Source organism: Xiphophorus hellerii, chromosome 19 (genome assembly GCF_003331165.1).
Source record: "Xiphophorus hellerii strain 12219 chromosome 19, Xiphophorus_hellerii-4.1, whole genome shotgun sequence".
In the NCBI taxonomy this organism is placed as follows: domain Eukaryota; kingdom Metazoa; phylum Chordata; class Actinopteri; order Cyprinodontiformes; family Poeciliidae; genus Xiphophorus; species Xiphophorus hellerii.
The window spans coordinates 18,411,476-18,430,863 of record NC_045690.1 but is presented as its reverse complement, the minus strand read 5'-3'; the positions used below and the strand labels follow the sequence as shown (position 1 = coordinate 18,430,863).

At 41.0% G+C, this 19,388-nt stretch overlaps 3 protein-coding genes across 5 annotated transcripts; 2 read left to right on the top strand and 1 right to left on the bottom strand.

Annotated features, from left to right (window-relative positions):
* The first annotated feature begins 344 nt into the window (after positions 1-344).
* Positions 345-7,204, top strand: LOC116709149 (rab GTPase-activating protein 1-like). The gene is made up of 8 exons (XM_032547506.1): positions 345-1,069; positions 3,121-3,195; positions 3,301-3,411; positions 3,922-4,026; positions 4,115-4,198; positions 4,325-4,396; positions 4,515-4,760; positions 6,741-7,204. The coding sequence occupies exons 1-8, from the start codon at positions 851-853 to the stop codon at positions 6,963-6,965; spliced, it is 1,137 nt and encodes a 378-aa protein (XP_032403397.1). The 5' UTR covers positions 345-850; the 3' UTR covers positions 6,966-7,204.
* ebi3 (Epstein-Barr virus induced 3) lies at positions 6,998-12,337 on the top strand. Of its 2 annotated transcripts, XM_032547510.1 has the most exons (8): positions 6,998-7,041; positions 7,284-7,347; positions 7,435-7,549; positions 8,682-8,796; positions 8,899-8,998; positions 10,041-10,158; positions 10,321-10,484; positions 11,920-12,337. In XM_032547510.1, exons 3-8 carry the CDS (start codon positions 7,456-7,458, stop codon positions 12,073-12,075), a joined length of 747 nt encoding a protein of 248 aa, XP_032403401.1. In that variant the 5' UTR covers positions 6,998-7,041; positions 7,284-7,347; positions 7,435-7,455; the 3' UTR covers positions 12,076-12,337. The 2 variants fall into 2 exon arrangements, with proteins under 2 accessions (XP_032403401.1, XP_032403400.1); XM_032547509.1 differs by lacking the exons at positions 6,998-7,041; positions 7,284-7,347 and having other exon boundaries at positions 7,382-7,549.
* odf3l2a (outer dense fiber of sperm tails 3-like 2a) lies at positions 12,187-19,242 on the bottom strand. 2 transcript variants are annotated; one of them, XM_032547508.1, is made up of 5 exons: positions 15,604-19,242; positions 14,784-14,894; positions 14,495-14,617; positions 13,285-13,426; positions 12,187-12,701 (listed from the first exon to the last, which is right to left on the bottom strand). In XM_032547508.1, the coding sequence occupies exons 1-5, from the start codon at positions 15,650-15,652 to the stop codon at positions 12,356-12,358; spliced, it is 771 nt and encodes a 256-aa protein (XP_032403399.1). In that variant the 5' UTR covers positions 15,653-19,242; the 3' UTR covers positions 12,187-12,355. The 2 variants fall into 2 exon arrangements, with proteins under 2 accessions (XP_032403399.1, XP_032403398.1); XM_032547507.1 differs by lacking the exon at positions 15,604-19,242 and having other exon boundaries at positions 14,784-15,396.
* Positions 19,243-19,388: the final 146 nt, after the last annotated feature.

Genomic DNA, 19,388 nt, shown 5'->3' with positions numbered 1-19,388 from the left:
AAGGTGGGACTTTGGAGCATGCAGGATCAAAGTGGGGGCTGCGTACAGGTGGAGCGGCACTGCAGAGACTTCCCCGTTGTTCTGCGTCGCCTTACCAGCTGGGCCTGTTTGCTCTCCGGTCTGGTTGCTCAGCCCATGACAATAATAGAGCTACCGCACCAACACCCCCTGGGAAACATATCACAGATGTCACATCATTTACTTCTTACACTCACGGCAGGTTTGACTTGACAAGTCTAGCAGGTTCACACGGCATCATGTCAGAGTGTGAATAAAAGGGGGCGGGGGAAGCAAAGTGCATGTGAAAAACAACAACAACAAAAAAAAAGTTTCCTCCTTAGACGTATTTGAATGATTTTTAAACCATTAACTAAATGGACATTTGCAGGTGGTAAACAGCTGGATTTGTGCGTCACAGAAGAGGACAGGTGAGATAAGAAATGTAAACACAACCGTGGGTGTGTCCAAGGCTGTCTTTCCTTTCACACACTCTCAGGTCACATATAAACCCTGCTGAACCTGGTGCTGCCCACACACACTGTGACACACACCACACCTGTGCACTTCACTTGTCTCCGGTGTTGCTGTGTGAAGATTTCTCACCTTTGGACTGCAAACAAAGTTTCTTTCCTTCCGGGAATCGTGGACTTCAACCTCACCTCTGGCCTTTTAAGATCTTTTGTGGGTGTGTGTGTGTGTGGGGGGGGGGGGGGGGGGGGGGGGGGGGTGTCTTGGTGTGTGTGTGTGTGTGTGGACGGCTGTGTCTTCAGAGCGAGTAAAAACCGCGCGGTCAGAATCGTTCTGAACTTGCTTCACATCGCTCGAGTCACTCTCCTGCGTCCGCAGGTGGATGTTCTTGGCTTTTACGGTTTTGAATCTTGGGCTCTACGCAGAAGCGTTGGGACTGTTGGGGTCTGTTTGGGTGGGAGCAGCCCAAGCCGACGGAAATCCGGGCGCGATGATGCAGGAGGTGTCCATGGTGACGGCCTACGATGCCAACGCTATAGAGCAGATGAGTGAAGAGGAGATCCTCGCCTATCTGGTTGCTGACACTGAGCCTACGTTCAATGTAAGATTCATTCACTCTGGAATATTTTTATTGTGGTGTTAATGTATGAAAATGCACTTTGGTTAACAGAACAGGTTTTTCGTCTCTTGCAGGTTTTAAATAGTTTAATTTACTGAAATATTTTTACTCTCCCTGGGTTTTTCTTTTGCCTCGACTTCATCACTTTCTGAACTGACTAATCAAGATTTCCGTCTCTGATGCCAATGTGAGTCATTTAATATCAAGTATTTATTGATATTTTTCTCAACCCAACATCTGCATTGTTCACATCACAGGCTTGAGGATTACATCGCCGAAACACAATAAAGTCCTTCAAACATGTTCAAGATTACAATGGTGGCTTTAATTAAACTTTTGTACTGTCTCTATTTTTTATACACACCATTGCATTTGGGAACACTGCATATCTATTTGATTGAATGTGGCGTTAGCCAACAGAAATTACATTGTTTTCCTGACCAGCTCTAACATTTACTGCATAAACTGGAAAATATTTGTAGATTAAGCTTTCCTGTGAATCATTTAACTAATATTAAGTTACATGACCACTTTTAATTTACACCTGTGTTACATGTTGACCCAAGTCTGCAACCTATTAAAATCCGGGTTTGCCGCTTTCACTGCCGGGTTTGGGGGTCTCGTTTTGTTGCGACAGCCACTTCACTGCGTTTTCCTAAAAGGCAACATGGCTTCTTAAAGTATAACGATTTATTCAATCTGATTCAATCATTCCTGGTATGTGATAAATAGACATTATTCCACAACACGGAAAAAAAAATCCCCATACCATCAAACGTGAGCCGCCGTGCTTCACAGTCTGACAAACTGTCTGCTCTTTCCAAATCCCAAAAGAAACATTTTGCTTCCATGAGTCCAGATAAAGCTTCATCCTTGCTTTGTGTTCCAGTTAATGGGTTGCTAATGAACACTGGAAGCCCTTCAGCACGTGTTTTTACAGCAATATCATTTTTCTGGGGATTTTTGCCAACAGTAGCTTGGCATCACACAGGCGATTTCTGTTTGTTGCAGTACTCACAGGTAACTGAGGAACCTGTCTGGTCATTCCAGACCCTCTCTGACCAACCATTGGCTGAATCTCTTGACATTTTTCTTCCGATCCATTTGGCTCTTCGTCCATTTCATTCTGGATTTGCATCTCCCCTTGAGGTCCAGATCCTCAAAACCGCTGAGGTTGACCAGTGAGCGACTCTGATCCAAGTTTGCATCTTGAGGTTTTAATATGCAAACCAATCTAAGAGTTTGATAAATACCAAGCACATTATGTTTAAATCAAACATAAGAACAAACAAGCTTCCAGTGGCTTTCTCTGCTTCAGCATCTTTGAAGAAACTAGCATAAATACTCATTTCATATGTAACATGCAATTTTTTTTTTTACATATCTGCTTTTACTGCTAAAACTCCTGATTGTAAGAGTTAAGATAAGTTAATTCTTTTGTTTAAGTACAGATATTCTTTAGCTATTAAGTTCCTAAACAAAGTCCTGCTTTTCTGTTTTGAAGCTGTTGTTTTGTTTTAGATGAAAGGCAGTGCCTCTGACCTACTGTTTCATTTTGAACAGGAAAGATCACATTTATCCAGAGCGCTTCAGTTTACTTTGTCTCTCTGCATTCCTCACGTGAGCCGTCGCTGACTGGCCATGACAAAGCATAAAGCCCAACGCCGAACATAATTCCTCCACAAGTAAGATTTCTGATTCGCGACACCCGAAAAGATCTTAGATTCGCTGTTTTAGGTATTTAAGATACGAAAATCCATTTCATGCTTTGCCTTAAGCCCCTTCCATCCTCCATAATTCCCCAGATGCGCTGTAGATTACCATGTCCCCCATGTACTCGGCTTTATCTTATCTTTGAATTATCCTTGTTTGGATCTCGTTCTCAGGCCTGTTCTTGATTTGTCAAGCTCATCCTACATCCTACGAATCTCTTTTTGGGAGAGATGGATTTCTCCATTTCATCCAAACGTGTCAGGTTTTCCAAATTAACAAGAAGTGTCTTTTTTTCTTCTTCTCCCTCTTCTTCTTCCAAGGTCCCCACAAAGAAAGTGAAACTCGGGGAAAGTCTGCTTCAGATCATGGACGATGACCCTGTGGACAAATACTTGGTCAGAACCAACTCCTGTCCTAATCTGTTTTTTCCTGAAATGATTTGATTTTCTCTCTTCAGCTGCAGAAACTCAACAGAACTTTTTTTTTTATGCAATTTGCAGAAAGAAAACCGGCAGCTCCAGCAGGCCAGCCTTCGCTTGGAGCAGGAAAACGATAGCTTGGCCCACAGACTAATCACCAGCAAGGTTGCTTTGAGGAATTGTCTAGATGAGGTACTATTAAGAGGTCAAACTGAGAAAGGCAAAGGTTTTGCATTTCAGGACCTCATTTACATCACATCCTAGGATACGGTTTATTCTGCCAGCTATCTAAAATGCAGCCCGGCCATATTTACAGTAGCAGTCAAAAGTTTGAGGTTTGTCCAGGTACAGCCGCAGCTTTCCGTGTATTTTGTTTTGTTTTTACAAGATGGATCAACTTGTAGCAAACTGGGTTTTCTTACACAACTTTTCCTGTATTGAGCTTCATCAATCTTCTCACCACGTTTCCTTTCTCAGCATGACTTTACCACCACCATGTTTCTCAGTGGAGAGTGGTGTGTTTTTAATGCTGTGTTTGTACTCTGACATGTTGGGTCAGGGTACAAAGAGCACCTTCTTCCACATGTGTGCCGTGTCAAACTGCATATCGAAGGGGAGTACCTACCAACTGTGAAGAAGTAAAGGGGATACTTTTACAAGCTTGTAACGGCGAGGATCTGAGTCTATTTTCATGTTTCCCAGGCAGAAGACAGAGTAGACGAGCTAACCAAAGACCTTCTTAAGATCCAACATCGACTGCAGGCAACTGAAGACGAGAAAAGAGGCAAAGAGGAAGAAGCTGCCATGGTGATAGGATTTTTTTTTTTTTGATCCATACTGCAGTGTCTAAAATTATTGCAGGCTGTTGTAAGAAAGAAAAATCTTTTTTGTGTAGCTGAAGGAAGTGTTTCGGAGAGAGCTGGAGACGGCTGAGCAGGAGATAAAAAAATCGTCCGGTATCATCTCCGACTACAAACAGGTACCGGGCCATTGATGGCGCTGTTTGTGCAATCAGAGTGTCCTTCAGCATTCTCACAGATGTATGTAGGTGTGATTGGAGGAGGTTTCGTTTGATGAAGTCGAAACGAGATGCGTTGTCTCTCAGATCTGCTCTCAGCTGACGTCGCGTCTGGAGAGGCAGGAAGTCACCCACAGAGAGGAGTTGGATGCACTCAAGGTGAGTGCTCCACTCTTGCTGCAGATGTCTGCTTTTTATGTTATTTTTATGTTACACTCATACATTTTTTTTTTTTTTTTGGTGTACAATCTTTTTCTTTCTAATTGTCATCTTCTAGAGCACGGTAGAGGCTTGCTCCCAGTGTCGACACGTTGCGGAATCGATCCCCGCAGGCCACAGCGCCGCCACACCAGTGCATGTGGAGACCGAACCGGGCGGGCAGGAGTCCGGCGAAAGCCCCCAACAGGAAGACGGGAACAGGAAGGACCAGGAGAAGGAGTCTCTGAAGGCCCAGATCAGAGAGCTGGAGAAGGAGCTGGCCCAGACCAAGCTGCAGGTGGTGGAGGCCAACTGCAAGATTCAGGTAAAATCTGATTGTTTGAGCGTCTGGACATGTGCAGACCGGCCAAGAGCCGTCGAGGTTTTAAGGCGTGTTCTGCCATGTAGTACGCACGATGAGGTTGTTCGAAACATGGAGTATCACCCCTCCCCCACTTGTTGTTTGCTGAAACACAATTCTGGATTTACATTAAAGGGGGGACAGGGTTACATAAAGCAGACTTTTTGTTTTAGCTTTATATCATGTTATAATGTTTTTTTTCTCACAGAGCATCCCTTGCCCCACTCAGCACCTCCAAAGTTCGATGTCTTTTATTTCACATTTGATACATTTTTATAAGAACTGAAGGTAATATAGTTACTTAATTGTGCGCTAAAATGGCTCTATGTGCCTGGAAAATAATGTTACCGCCCCTTTAAAGATAGAATAACAACATGGGCACTAAAAACTAACCCATTACTCGTAATAAGGTAGGGCTGTTTATGTTGGTTTATTTTATTAGTTTGCTTCAAATATGGTCGAAAAATATAAAACCAGTAAAAGAAATAAAGCTATAATCTAAAATAACTGATGTATATCAGTTATTTTGATTATTAGACCAAAAGTTTGGACACACTTTCTCATTGAATTCAATGAGAAAGTGTGTCCAAACTTTTGGTCTGTACTGTATATGTATGTATGTATGTATGTATCTTTTATTTAACCAGGAAAAATAACTCATTGAGATTAAAAGTCTCTTTTCCAAGTGTGACCTGGCCAATAACAGAGATTTTACACCGATTGCAGTATAAAACCCCAACAGGGTTTCTGAAATGCAATAGGAAGAAGTGGAAATTTCTTGAAATCTTGTCCAGTTCCTCTGTCTCAAAACTGTTCTTGTTTCGTCATGTTGATGGATTCATCATTAGCCATGAGAGAGTCACATTTGGGCATTCCTGTGTTTCCACACCGACACTTTTTCACATTTCCACTCCGCAGATAGAAACACAAAAGTTGCTGCTTATAGAGAATACATATGCTGGACGGTGGACGCCTGTTCAAGGAGTAGTTTGGATTCTTATCAGTAATATTCACCTTATCTGCTGTAGGAAGATGACAAAGTGCAGAGAAGCGGGAGGCTAACAGCTAGCCAGAGGGTTAATGTACCAAGACAATCTCATAAAGTCACAAAAGGGCCCACAATCACTTTACACAGAAACATCAACAATCAGGGTCAAATCTATGACATGTAATGTAAGCAAACCTAATGAAGGAAAGCCTTTAGATGCAAACACAAGGAAAAGTAATTATATAATCTGCGATAGAGATTTAGTCCTTTCATGGGGTTGCAGCAACATAAGGAAACCAAAAGAGAGGAAGTTGAGACAGTTTCACCTTAGTCAGGGTTTGAGCTAGAAATCCTGACACTGTCAAAGATGAACTACAGTAAATGCGTCTAATTTCCAGGAATGATTTTCAACATTTTCAAGGAAATTATTTCATTTCCATGAATCAATATATGCTTTTTACGAAAGCATATTCTGTAATGTTGTCATATGTCTCAATTTGCTAAAAACTAATATCTATCTATATATATCTCTATATATATATATAGATATATATATACCTATATCTATATATATATATATATAAGTGTTTTAACAATACTGATGATGAAACATTATTGTTGTTTCTAACTTGTTTTTTTTTTGCATTATTTGGGCTCTGAAAGCACTACATCTTTTTCGTTACTTCGACTATTTTTCATTTTCTGCAAATAAACACAAAATCTTTGCTTTTAATCTCGGAGACATGTTGTCAGTGGTTCATGGAATAGAAAAACAATGTTTATTTTACTCAAACATATACCTGTAAAAAAAAGTCAAATCGGAGAAACTCATCATTTTAAGTGGGATCTTGTTTTTCTCCACAGCTGTAGATGTGTATATATTCTTTTGACTAACTTATTGTCCCTGAAAAGTCAACAGCATTTCCGTTGCGCTTTGTCCGCATCTTCTTTCGTAGGAGCTGGAGCACCAGAAGGGAGTCCTAGCCAACGATCTCCAGGAAGCAAAAAACAACTGGATCAGCAAGGCCTTCACGTCGCTGCGGACCTCCGCGGGGGGACACCACAGCATCGGCATGCACAGAAAGGGCCTCCCCATGTGGAACCTCCACAGCTCCTCCCTCTCAGGATGGACTCCCAAGAAGCTGTCACGGCCTCACAAAGACAATACAAAAAACGTTTGAATGGCTGGACTGCGTGTGCGTGCCGGTGATATTCATCGGGAGTCGAGACGACAAACGCACAAACACGGACAGAGAGGTACCTGTGAGTGCAGGTGATGATGTCACAGGGACTTTCTATCATTTTAAACCAACTGTAGCTTGTGAATATTTGTATATTTTCTTTATCTAATGTCAAATACATCTTTAACTGTGAAAAAAAAACAAAACGAGCATTTAATAAAATTCTTGTGATCTTCTTACTGTTTGTGACGTAAAGAAACATCCTTTTTTTAGTGGGTTTCCTGAGATAAGTCTTTGGTTCCTCTTTCCTTTCCTCAGTCCTCAGTATTAAAAGCGAAGACAAGCTCCTGCCTCAGCAGAGAGAGAGAAAGAAAAACCGCTGGTGAGGCAGCATTATCTCTGTAGTCTCCACACTGGGCTGAAGAGAACAGCAGAACATAAGTAATTCATATTTATTAAAATTATTTAGACAAAAACTGCGGATATATTGATGGCTGGGACTGTGTGTATCACAACTATCATCCTCATTTTTGGTGTTGGAAGTCAAGCTCTGGATCTTCTCAAAGCAACTTCAGTTTTAGGAGGTGAGTCTGGATTTGATGGATAATAAAATATTGTGTGTGATGTAGCAAGAACTTTGCAAAGGGTCACCACAGAAACATTGTTATTTCTCTGTGGGTTAGGACTAAGTAATGTTTCATGGGTCTTTGTTTTGATATTGTTGTTGTCCAAAAAATATGTGGTGTTCTGGCTTGTGTGGTGATCATGCTGTTTATGTATTTAAACTGTTTATGTATTTAACAGTGTACGCTGCACTCACACTGCCACGGCTTTAATTTCCCATGGCACGTCAAAAAAAATAAGAGTCAAAGGAAAAAAATCTCACTACGATCTTACCTACTGAAAAGGTAGTATTTTAGAAAAAACTGTTTTTTTTATCTCATAAAATCAGAATAGGAAAAAATAAAGACAAAAACCTCTTAACACATTTTATTTGTGTTGTAGATTGTGTGCCAAAAGTTATGCTCAATATGTCACACTCTGTGTATTTTAGTAAAAACTGAGAAATTATATTAATATTTAAACCAGTGCAGCTAAAAAAATTTATTACTACACGATCACAAGACAATCTCAAAGTAAATGTAGCTTCTTAGCTTCTCTACTCTGTTTTATGACCAATTGATGGTCAATTAATTGACAGTTTGTCAATTAATGTTCAGCAGAGCTAGAGTTAGCAAGAGCTAACTACACAGCAGCTAAAAGGTTAATATAAAAAATTAATTCTCTAATGTGAACTAAAATGATTAAGGGATTCTTCTGAGATTATTATTATACAGGGAAGCTCACCATATTATCGTTTCCTATGTTGACATTTTTAAGAGATTTAATGAAGATCAATCAGTTAAACACAAAATTAGGCAATTTGTGACCCATCGTTTGCTAAAAACCACCAAATTTCTCTGCCCGCAGTATAAACCTGCCCAGCATCTAGATGAGAGGAATTATCTGCAGTTTTCTAGTTTGTACCTCATTAAATAATTAAAAATGTTCCTTGTGTCTTCTTGTTGTGGATTTTCTACATAGTAGCTTTGAGTTAAACAAAACCCTTTCATGTGGCAACATAAGACAAACAGAAAGAGAAAGAAAAACAGAAACCATACCAGGGGGTTTGCTGATGAAAAAGACTAAAATCTTTTTTTTTTTTTTCTGGATCAGATCCTCCTTCCACTCCCAACGTGCACTGCTGGTGTTCCAGCTACCCCAACGTGACGTTTTGCTCCTGGCCAGAACCTTTGCCCTCCCATCCAACACAGTACATCGCCACCTACAGGTAGACTGCAAGCATGCTTTGTTGTCTTCCAGTAAAAAACAATAAAAGAAAATAAAAAAAATAGCATAAATCCTTAGGTATATCAATATTTCCTCCTGACAGTGAGCGAGACAGTAACGCTGACCCAAAGACGTGCCACCTGGTCCCACCCGGCTCTTCATCCTCTCTGACCACAGAACCTCCGTCTTCACTGTCTGAGCAGGTAGGAGCAGAGCAGGGGGGTTTCCACAACCACCACAGCTGTTCTTAGATTAAATGAAACCCAAACAGGCTTGATCGTCTGCAGAAAGCATTACACTCTACCACAGGATCACAGAGTGAAAATAATTTTCCAAAAATTCCAGAGTCAAAAAAAAAAAAAATCCCTGATCAGATTTTTGATTAAAAGTTTTGGGAATTCTGAGGGTCCATAAGTGAATGTTTTAGAGTGACCACCAGAAAGCCCCGATTCGGTTTAATAGATTATGGAAAGAGTTGAAAAGGTTTGTGAATCAGGGTTGCTAACAAACATTAGTTATGTCAACAGGAATGGGCCAAAATTACGGAAAACTGCATGGAGAATGTTTTTGACCGATCCCCAAAAATGTTTTACCCGGCTCATGTGGTTTAAAATGAAGCCTAGGCGCAAATTCAAACTGGAAGACTCTTTTAGCCCCACCTGCATCATCCGACCGGAGCTTCCGGCTCATCACCGTTGATTGATCGACGCCGGTCCAAGACTCGTCACGTCCAATCACCGTCCAAGCAACCAGCTGATAAGGACCACCATCCATGGCGTCCTGCGCTTTCCAGCAGAGCTCAACCCACCTCCACCCCTTCACCTCCACTCGCTCCGGCTATCCGGCAGCATCCTTCACCGCCTCCACCACCAGTGCCGGGTCCCGGGGGGTGACGTTCCTAACAGCATATGGAAAGCTCATCCGAGCCCATCGCAAAGTTTGCGATAATCAATGTCCTCAGCCGGGGCCCGAGCGCCAAAGATTTAATTCATGCTGTTAATAAACTTTTCTAATTGTTTCCCTTTTCTCCGTCTGAGTCTCCAGATTGAAAAGCAATTCTGCCAAACATTAGAGAAATATATGTCAACTCCAGAAACTAAGTGAAATATAAGGAATATCTTTTCTGGGTTTTTTTTTTAATATAAATATCTACATCTCAACTCTCACCTGTAGATAGAGCGTTGCGTCAAATCGTCACAGTTCCAAATATATTTCTTTCTTTCTTTTTTCTTTTCTCTTTTGCAGCTCTGGCACTGTCACTTGCCCAACCTGAAACTTCTCACTGAATACATTCTCAACATCACAGCAGTTCATTCTGGGGGAAGCAGCTTTCATCTAACAAGTTTCATGCTGGAGGATATTGGTGAGAGGGAACATTTTTGCTGGGTGTGACAAGTTTGTGTTCTTTCTGAAGAGAAAAATAAAGTAGACGTTTTAAAACTTTCTATCATATTTAGGTCATACTATGAAACAGGCCATCTTTATCTGTTATCCATGAAATGTCAAGACTCGTCTCTCTCCACAGTGAAACCAGATCCTCCTGTAGATGTCCGGGTTTCCCCTCTTACTACCAAAAACCTGCTGGTGGAGTGGTCTCCTCCTCCCACCTGGACAAGCACAGACATCTTCCCTCTGAAGTACCAGCTACTGTACCAGTGGGAAATTAGGGGCAGACCAAAGTTTATCAACGTAAGGGGGAAGGGGACACATCATCATCACCACATGCTGAGTAAAAGACAGCAACATGCTGACACATATCTTTTGTGGAAGTTGAAGTTGCCTCAAGGCAAAGCTCATGAGCTTCTAAAATTCCCTTCATTTCCAAAATCCACAGACTTGCTCAGTTTTGTAATCTTTTCAACATATGCTAAACCTGTGGTTGAAACAATTACACAGCCATCTTGAGGAGTAGAAGATAAAAATAGGAAGTTGTAGCTTTGTCTGTATTTCGTGAACAATTATATTTGATTTCAACCATCTTAGAAAAGTCTTTTAAATCCACAAATTACAACTCTATTAATTACAGCCACATGTCTATGCTAGGCGTGTTTGTGTGTCTACTTTTCTTCGTCACTGCATGCATACACTTATTTACGTTTTGAAAACCCCACCAAATAGATACTTGTATAAAATGTCAGCACATGAAGAACAAGTTGGGACAGAAGTTAAATACATTTTTCTGTGTGTGGAAACTTGGCAAATAAAGCTGATTCCAATACGTTTAAAACAAATGACTAAACAGATCAGTCAGACAGAGAATGAAGGTATTGAAATATGAAGTTACATCCTCAACTCTTAAAAATTAACACAATGTGGCACAACAAATTTATTTACCAAAAAAAAAAAGGTAAAACAGAAAAAGGGGAAGGATTAGCTTGTAGCAACAGACATTTAATAATTCTGTTATTAACTAACTCAGTGACTTTTATTTTTTAGCTTATTTGGTTTATTACACAAAGAAAAAGACCAAAATGATTGCCCACAATTGTGTCACTGGTTATTTTGTGAGAGTTATTTAGTGTGATTTTTCAAATTTTCTGGAAATCCCATTTCAGACAATTTGTTGTTTTCTAATTTTTCCCGTTTTGCTGTAACCAGTTCGTCTTCCGGCAGTAGGATCTGGAATAAAGACTAATGCTGCTTAGCTATATTGTCTTCATTTAATAAAATAAGGTCGTAGAATCATAACAAACCTAAATCAGATGTTCATCAGTCCTTGAAGGAATAAGAAAACCCATTTTAATGTACTAGATCTGCAATAAACCATCAAATAACTCAGGAGTAATTCGTCAGAGTTAGAAAGAATCAAATAAAAAGTGAACAATTTCCAATTTTGACATGGTCAGTGGTCTAGTCAAATCATCATATATAAAAAATAAAAAGACTGAAGCACTAAGTTGAGCCTGCCTCAATGAGAAAGTCCCAATTTTTCTGCACACGGAAACATCAGTGTTGCTACTAAAGCAGTTTCAGTTTCGTATTCTTGATGTGTGATTACGTAATGACATGCAGATCAGTGTAAGATCTGCTGGTTTGTGCAACATAACAAGACCACATGTGGTACTGTGGAGAAATAGCTTGATTTTATCTGACACTTTTTGATTGACTTGTTCTTTTTCTTCAGCTGGGTCCGTTTGAGAAAACCAAGGCCGAGCTGAGGGGGTTGATCCCAGGGAGGACCTACCAGTTCCAGGTGTGTGCTAAGGAAATGCTGGGCCTGGGGCAGTGCAGCGACTGGAGTTCACCTATAAAAATCACAATACCAACAACAAAACTATAGGAACTTTCCCCCGCTTTCATTTTCATGCAGACAGGTTGCTGCAAACCAGCAAGAAAATATGCTGTTCTTTATTTATGACCAGAGCTGCAGAAACAATGCAACTAAGAGTTATTGATGTTCCGTTTTATTTATGCTAAAATGTATTCATATCTGTACAGTGCAGAAATCCCATTTATTTTTTTGTATCTTTTTACGGTTGTTACATTGCTTGAACTGAACAGGAAACGTTTAAAACGGAATAAAAACACGATTACACAAAGTATTTTCAGAGTCCGGTCAGTCAATCGGCCACATGCACCACCAGCGGGGTAACAAACTCAGAGTGCCTGATGCCCATGCTGAAGGACGGGGACTTGTGGAGATGCCCGTAGGTCTTCTCTGGGCTGTACGTTCCCGGACCCGGAGCGGCAGAGGGCTGGCTGAGCCTCTTGGTCCGGCGCTGCATGGTGAAGGAAGGCTGTCGCTGCCTGTAGACGTCCGGGTCGGTGCTTCTGTACTGCCCCGGTCCCGGTGTTTTGGAGAGATCCTCGGACGGAGCGCCGGCTGTCCTCCGGCCTGAGAAGCTGTAGCTGGCGCTGGCAGGTTTATTGGGGACTTGGGGACCCAGCAGTCCAGGAAGAGTGTAGCTGGTGGATTTGAAACAAAGTTATTCAGGTTGAGAAAAACACGACGCTTGAGTTGAATAATAAGGTCGTTGAGGGTAACTATTATTAACACGTTCTTGCTTGGAAAAATATTCCAAAGTGTTTCCCAGCATTCGCCAGGAGATTACATTTATGAGCAACAACAGACTTTTGAAGGATATGGTTTGAGTCCAAGATGAATTTCTTTGGTGACTATTTTTCATTAATACCAAAACCACAATTTTCCTCTAATCAGTTCAAACAGATAATATATGCAAGGCAGCTGTGTTATTGTAGGATATAAAAACTTTTTCCAAAACAATGTTTTTACATAGTCATCAATTGTGCACTTACTGGGGCGAAGCCATGTTTGAAATCAATAATAATTTATGCCAGCTGCTTGGTATCAATGGAATAACTTAGAAGCAACTTGTGACTATTTCCAAACCAGAAAGAAAAGAAATCTGAAAATAATCCAGCGAAGGGAAAACAGAGGAGTGAGCTTTTGTACGGTGCTGTTTGCACGCACGTTCCCTCGTAGCTGCCGCATTGAGGTAACGTGCGGCAGCAGGTGAGCTGCTCTCACCTGTTTGGCGCTGGAACAGGATCCACAGAGCGGTACCTGGTCCGCTCGGCGATCGTGTAGGACGGAGGCCTGCGCTGAGCGTTCAGAGGCGGCGCCCGCTCTGGGCTGTAGGCCCCCGGACCGGGAGTCTGGAACGGCTCGTCTATGAGCGGGAAAACAGAGTTTAGACGAATCACTCAACAGAGAGAAAAAACAAAAACAAACTCAGAAGCCACAGTCTTTAAAAAAGAAATATTCACACCTCTTAAAGTATTTCACATTTTGCCTCTGATATCAGTGTATTTTACTGGGATCAAATTACGTGGGGATGTTTGTGAAGTGGAAGACAAATTATACATGGTTTTCTTTTCTTTGTTTTTTGCCAACTTATTCCTGAAAAGAGTAGCATGGATTGATATTCTCCTCACCTATCTTCATTAGTAAAACCGCCTTTTGTTGCTATTAAAGCTGAATTGACTTTTTAGTTTTTCTATACCAGCTGTGTGCATCTGCAGTCTTTATAAAACAGCAGAAGCTCTGTCACAACATCTTTAGGGTGCCACTTAACATCAGTTATCAAGTCTTGGACTTGAGTGGCCCAGTCAAAGGCCGTACCTTTGACTGGGCCACTCTTACACACTGATATGCTTTAATCTAAACCATTACAAGATCCAGGGCTATTTGTCTTGCTGGTTCGGTGAACCTTCAGCACAGTATCGAGTATTTTGTGATTTTTCTTCCAGGATTACCCTGTATTAAGGTCTATCTTCTCATCCCCACAGCATGATGCTGCCACCGCCACATTTCACTGCTTAGATAACGTCCTCAGGCTTGATCTACAGTATTTGTTTGCCATCACACACAGAGCTTTGCATGTAGGCCAAAAACTTTCGTATTAAACTCGCCTTCCTGTCTGGTGTCGGACTTGAACTGGCACTTCTTCTTTTTTCAGCAACGGCTTTCTCCTTACCACTGCTTTTATTTACAAAGGACAGATTTGTTATTGTACAGCCTGACGGTTTTATCTCCTGAACTGTGGATCTCTGCAGCCGATCCAGAGTTACCAGAAGTCTCTTGTCTCCTTCTCTAATTTATACTTTATCTAATCACATGAATGACACAATTTCCCATTGCTCATCTGGTAAAACCCACTTCCTATTTCTGTTTCCTGAGTGATTTGTGATTTGTCTGATGCTGTCCTGAGTTGCAGCCTTCCCTGATTTGTTTTCACCTCTCTTCCCAATTCGTCTGCCTCTTCCTGACATGGAGTAGGACGGTGTCTCTGTCCGACCAAACCGGGTGAGCTTGTCCCCGATGTAGTACCTCGGTCCAGGGCTGGAGTCAACAGATATCACTATAAAATACAAAAACGCTCCTTTATCTCCTTCTGTTACAGTGGTTATCACTGTAATAGATGCTTTTAAAACACTGGAGCATTAAATTACTAATTTTATTATTAAATTTGTTGTTAAATTTAGCTTCCTGATAGATGTGCAGCAAGATTTAAGGCCCAAACTTACTGGCAGTGCTCATGCGGCCGTGGAAGGAGTACGCAGGGCTGCTGGGCTTGGTGAAGTCATGGTTAACGTATCCGACTGTAGGGGGCAGAGCGTAACGCGCGGGGCCCGGTCCTGACAGGTGGGGTCGGGAGTGAAGGTGGAGGAGGAAAGAGGAGAGTGGTGAAAGTGATGCGACGGCTTCCAGCTCCGAGCGTCGCTGCCGCCTCCGCGCCCGGCACGCTGTGGCTCCGGCTGCATTGCTTCTGATCATTCCCATCTGGAGCCCTTTGACTTATTTTTCTATGGTTATGCATTTTAACATTCTTCCTTTGTTGTTTTTGGAAATGGATTCCAAACAATGTCAAGATCTCAAATCAGAAAAGGAGCAGTGACATTGTGATGCTGTGAAAGATTTCACGGCAAAACCCAGTTCGGCCCTAATACAACCCATGTGGATGCAAACACACACACATCTATGCGTGGCTATCTTTGTGGGGATTTTCTATTGACTTCTATTCATTTCTGCAGCCTAAATCTTACCCTTTTCCTAAACCTAACCATTACATACCTAACCCTAACCAAAACTCAATTCACACCTTAGTCCTAAATCTGACCCCTGACCCAAAAACAGTGTTTCCCCTTGTGGGGACCGAAGCCTGGTCCCCACAAGGAGCAGTGGGGCCCCACAATGTGGCATGTGTCAGGAAAATGGTCCCCACAAGGTATTACAAACAAACACACACACACAACCTCATATGGCCTACAGACACCCCCCCTCCCCTCCATCCGCCCACACACACACACACACACACGCACAGGCATATAGATTTCTCCAACTGACCTCTTTCCCTGGCGGAGATTATTGGTCGCTTCCTCACCACCTCCTCCATGCTCCTCCAGCCTCGTCCTCTTTCCTTCTGGCGCTAGAAAGACACGTCCTTTCCTTTTGCTCTCTTTCGAGGCGAGTCGTGGCCTCCCATGTTGAATTATTCATGACCTGGAGCGGAGGAAATCCTATCTTGACCGTAGGCTTGTAAGCGTCCGCAACTTGCTCTCCACACCTTCTTTTCTCCAAGGTTCTCACAGAACAAATGGTTGCCTCCACTGAGAGAAATATAAGGTTGAAATCCAAAGAAATGAAAGAAAAAGAGCCTTGAGATTTGGTGCATTTTGACACCTAACACCCGAGTTACACCCAGGTTATATGGGGGATTTTATACAATAGAGGGGGAGAAAAATGATACTTGGTTTTTATTATTTAGTAAGGAAAAATATTGCATTCCAGATGCCCTTCTAGATGCGAATCGCCTGCCATTATCCCCAAAATGGGAGCGAGTTAAGCCCATTTTCTGTTGTCAAGCTTCATCGTTCCTGCTGAAGAAAAGCAATCTCCCCTGCATGACACTGCCACCACCATGTTTAACTCTGCCAGTTATAATATTCAGGGTGATAGTCATGTTTTTACTTAAATTATATTAAACTGACACACTGAAATTTAGGGTCTGTTTATTAACTAAGTTACATTTGAAGGAAGTTGGTTGTTCTGGATTTTATTTAGGGGTGTCAGAGTAATAATATATAATTGTCGCCTTTTTTGGTTTTTTCATGTATCATTTTGCTTCTTCTTCACTGTTATGTATTATACTTTTTTCTTTTCTGTCTCATAAAATCACATTAAAGCACATTCAAGGTCTATTCATATTTTTGCAAGACATAAAATTTCCATCTCCAACAGTTTAGTAAACAAAAAGCACAGCAGCACGGCAAATGCAAAGGCTTACAGAGAAAACATGGGAAGGAGGTTTTTTAAATCAATCATGCCAGTCACAAATATGCATTGCAGCCCCATATTAAATTATGTTTTCAATTTGCCCTATTAGATTAAAGGACTTAAACTGCACAATAATATGTGAGTTGCCATCCAGGTGAGCAATACATGCTGACTAACTTTAAGTCAGATAAATGTGAGGTCGATACCAGAGCAGGGAAGTAATGAAATACCTGCAGCTTCCCGTCCATGTCTGGAATTTCAGGACAACTTTCAGAGGGAAAGAGAAGCTGCGTTTCGCTGCTTGTTCAATGTCAACAATTCTCCAGTAACCAATTAGTCTGACATGAATTATTTGAAAACCCCTAAGAGCAGCAACAGCGTCGACATAACCTTCCTAAGGCTCAGAAATACAGACCAACCAAGTGATGTAACTCTATTACCGAGACAGAATTGATTTCTTTTTGCAAGTGGCACGAAGTGATTAGTAAAAGGCGGACTTCTTCCTAGAGGTCAGGAGTCACCGTCTGTCTCGAGCCGAAGGATTCAATTGTCTTGGTGTCTTGTTTAGGTGGAGAATGGGGCCTCGCACTGCCACTTAGGGAATCGCCGCCCTATAGGAGATACGCAAACGGGATTGAAAATGAGCTTCAGAACATGAAGAGGTTAGATTCCTCGGTGGGGACTCAGCGTTTGAGAAAGGTTAAGACGCTCCGTCAAATAGGAGGAGGTTGGAGTAGAGCTGCTTCTCCTCCTTTGAGCTCGTGAAGTGGCTCATGGTCAGCACGCCTTCTGGATGTTCCCTTTAGGAGGATTACCCAGCATTTCCTACTGGAAGAAAATCCCTGGTCACACCAAGAATGTGATGGAGGGACTATAGAGACCTTTTGGTCTATGAGCATTATAGATGGATGGATGGATGGATGGATGGATGGATGGATGGATGGATGGATGAATGGATGGATGGATGGATGGACGGACGGACATCACTGAAAGGTTATTCCTACTAAAATCTTTAACATGCTTTGTTCTTGTAACCTGTTTTTATTTAATACTTTCATTTAACTGTAAATATTGTACTGAGTGTTCGATTTGTAGTCCAGATAAATCGCTCAGAATCCACCTTCCATCTGCTTGAACATTTTTTTCACTTCAAAATATCCTGGAAGTTTAAAAATAACTTATTACAACAGGTGGCATTCAAGGATTTCCAAAGCCATTCAAAAAAAATTATGTGAGATTACCTCCCAATAAGTAAAATGATCTTATTTTGCATATTTTTAAATTCAGAAGTTTATAAATAATACATATTTGGTTATAAGTTATAACTTAAGTTGATTTATATTTTAAAATCTTGAACGTCAACTTGTCTTTTAATTCAATAAAATTCTATTTAAAAATAATAATGTATAAAACAGCTCTTCAATGTTGTTTTTAGCATCGATTTAATAGTGAAAATCCTTTAGTTGTATGAATTGTAAAATGTATCAGTAATTAATAGCTCCTGTTGATTTTTGTCATAATTTCCAGATAAGTGCAGACATCTTACATTTTAAACAAATCAAAATGCTGAAGATATACAGAAATATCCATGGGAAAATAACCGATCACATGAGAATAATAGTAATAATAAAAAAAGGTTTCACATGGTCTTACAAAGGAATCCTTTGTCAACGATAGCAGAAGAGCAACAAAACGGATGAGCTTTTGGCAAAGACAGAGGTAAGTAATGCCCTGAGAGCGAGGCCAGCGTTCAGACTAAGCTTCATCCAGGTTAAGGTTTCAGGCAGCAGTAACCGAGTGGTCACAGATGCAGTAACAAGACTCTAATGTGTCAGCAGAGGGAGATGAATCCGCTGCACGGTCGGGCACAGGCAGGAAAAACACAAGCGGTGTCTCAGGTTTCCCAGACTGACAATGAAACGGCACACTGAGAGGTGTTCAAAGACTCCCCGTCCGTCGACCCAAATCAGGGTCAATGGACTGGGATGAGAAGCAGATTTGATTCATTAGGATGATTATTATCGCTCTTTCCCAAGTCTGCAGTAACCAGCAGGAACAGTCATGTTGCCAGGGGTCAAATATAGAAATCTTGGTTTAACATAAATGGTGCTGCAAAATCAAAATGACCAATTAGTGAAGTCTGAATAGGATTTCTCATAAGAACACACCGAGTCACGTTCCCATCATTGCACGCATGCCTCTGAAAGCAGCAAACCAATCCATCACGTCCATGTAGTTTTAGTTTTCAATTAAACAGAGAATGAAACATTTAATTACCTTTGACACGCTGCAGGTACTGCTTACTGTCAGCAGGTGGCAGAGCTGCATCATTTAGTGACATTAAACCAGGAGGGATTCAAAGATGAGACCCAATTACCTCAGATCAGTTGTATTACTATGGAAACAAACGACAGTAACGCATTTTTGGCAGCATTACAATATTATCTTGAACTTTTAGTTACTGTTTACTCACAAGGCAATGAGCCGAGCATCACTTACTAAAATAAAATAAAAAAACACAACATGATCAAACGTCTTTTATTAAGAACAGCTATTCATGCTGCTCCTAAAGCAATTCAACAAATTAATTATGAAAGTTAAATATATATATTTTATTTGCAAATATTTCGATTTCATACATAGAAATAACAATATAGAATGAAGATGTACTAAATTTAGTAGTTTAAAAGCAGCATTATGTTAGTTAAAAAAAAAACAGTATTAAGCAGGAAGAAACTGAAATTAGAATGTGATGAATTGCATTGATCTGTGTTGAACTGTGTATATTTCAAGCGTTCAATACACACACACACACGCACACACACACACACATGTGCAGTCACACACAAAAATCA

Coding starts and splice junctions, on each gene's coding strand:
- LOC116709149 (XM_032547506.1), top strand. CDS start 851: ATGTTCTTGGCTTTTACGGTTTTGAATCTTGGGCTCTACGCAGAAGCG. Junction 3,412..3,921: donor TGAGGAATTGTCTAGATGAG/GTACTATTAAGA, acceptor CATGTTTCCCAG/GCAGAAGACAGAGTAGACGA. Junction 4,397..4,514: donor AGGAGTTGGATGCACTCAAG/GTGAGTGCTCCA, acceptor GTCATCTTCTAG/AGCACGGTAGAGGCTTGCTC.
- odf3l2a (XM_032547507.1), bottom strand. CDS start 15,039: ATGGGAATGATCAGAAGCAATGCAGCCGGAGCCACAGCGTGCCGGGCG. Junction 14,618..14,783: donor CGGCCGCATGAGCACTGCCA/GTAAGTTTGGGC, acceptor TGTATTTTATAG/TGATATCTGTTGACTCCAGC. Junction 13,427..14,494: donor CAGACGAATTGGGAAGAGAG/GTGAAAACAAAT, acceptor TCCCGCTCATAG/ACGAGCCGTTCCAGACTCCC.
- ebi3 (XM_032547510.1), top strand. CDS start 7,456: ATGGCTGGGACTGTGTGTATCACAACTATCATCCTCATTTTTGGTGTT. Junction 8,797..8,898: donor CAGTACATCGCCACCTACAG/GTAGACTGCAAG, acceptor TCCTCCTGACAG/TGAGCGAGACAGTAACGCTG. Junction 10,159..10,320: donor TTTCATGCTGGAGGATATTG/GTGAGAGGGAAC, acceptor CTCTCTCCACAG/TGAAACCAGATCCTCCTGTA.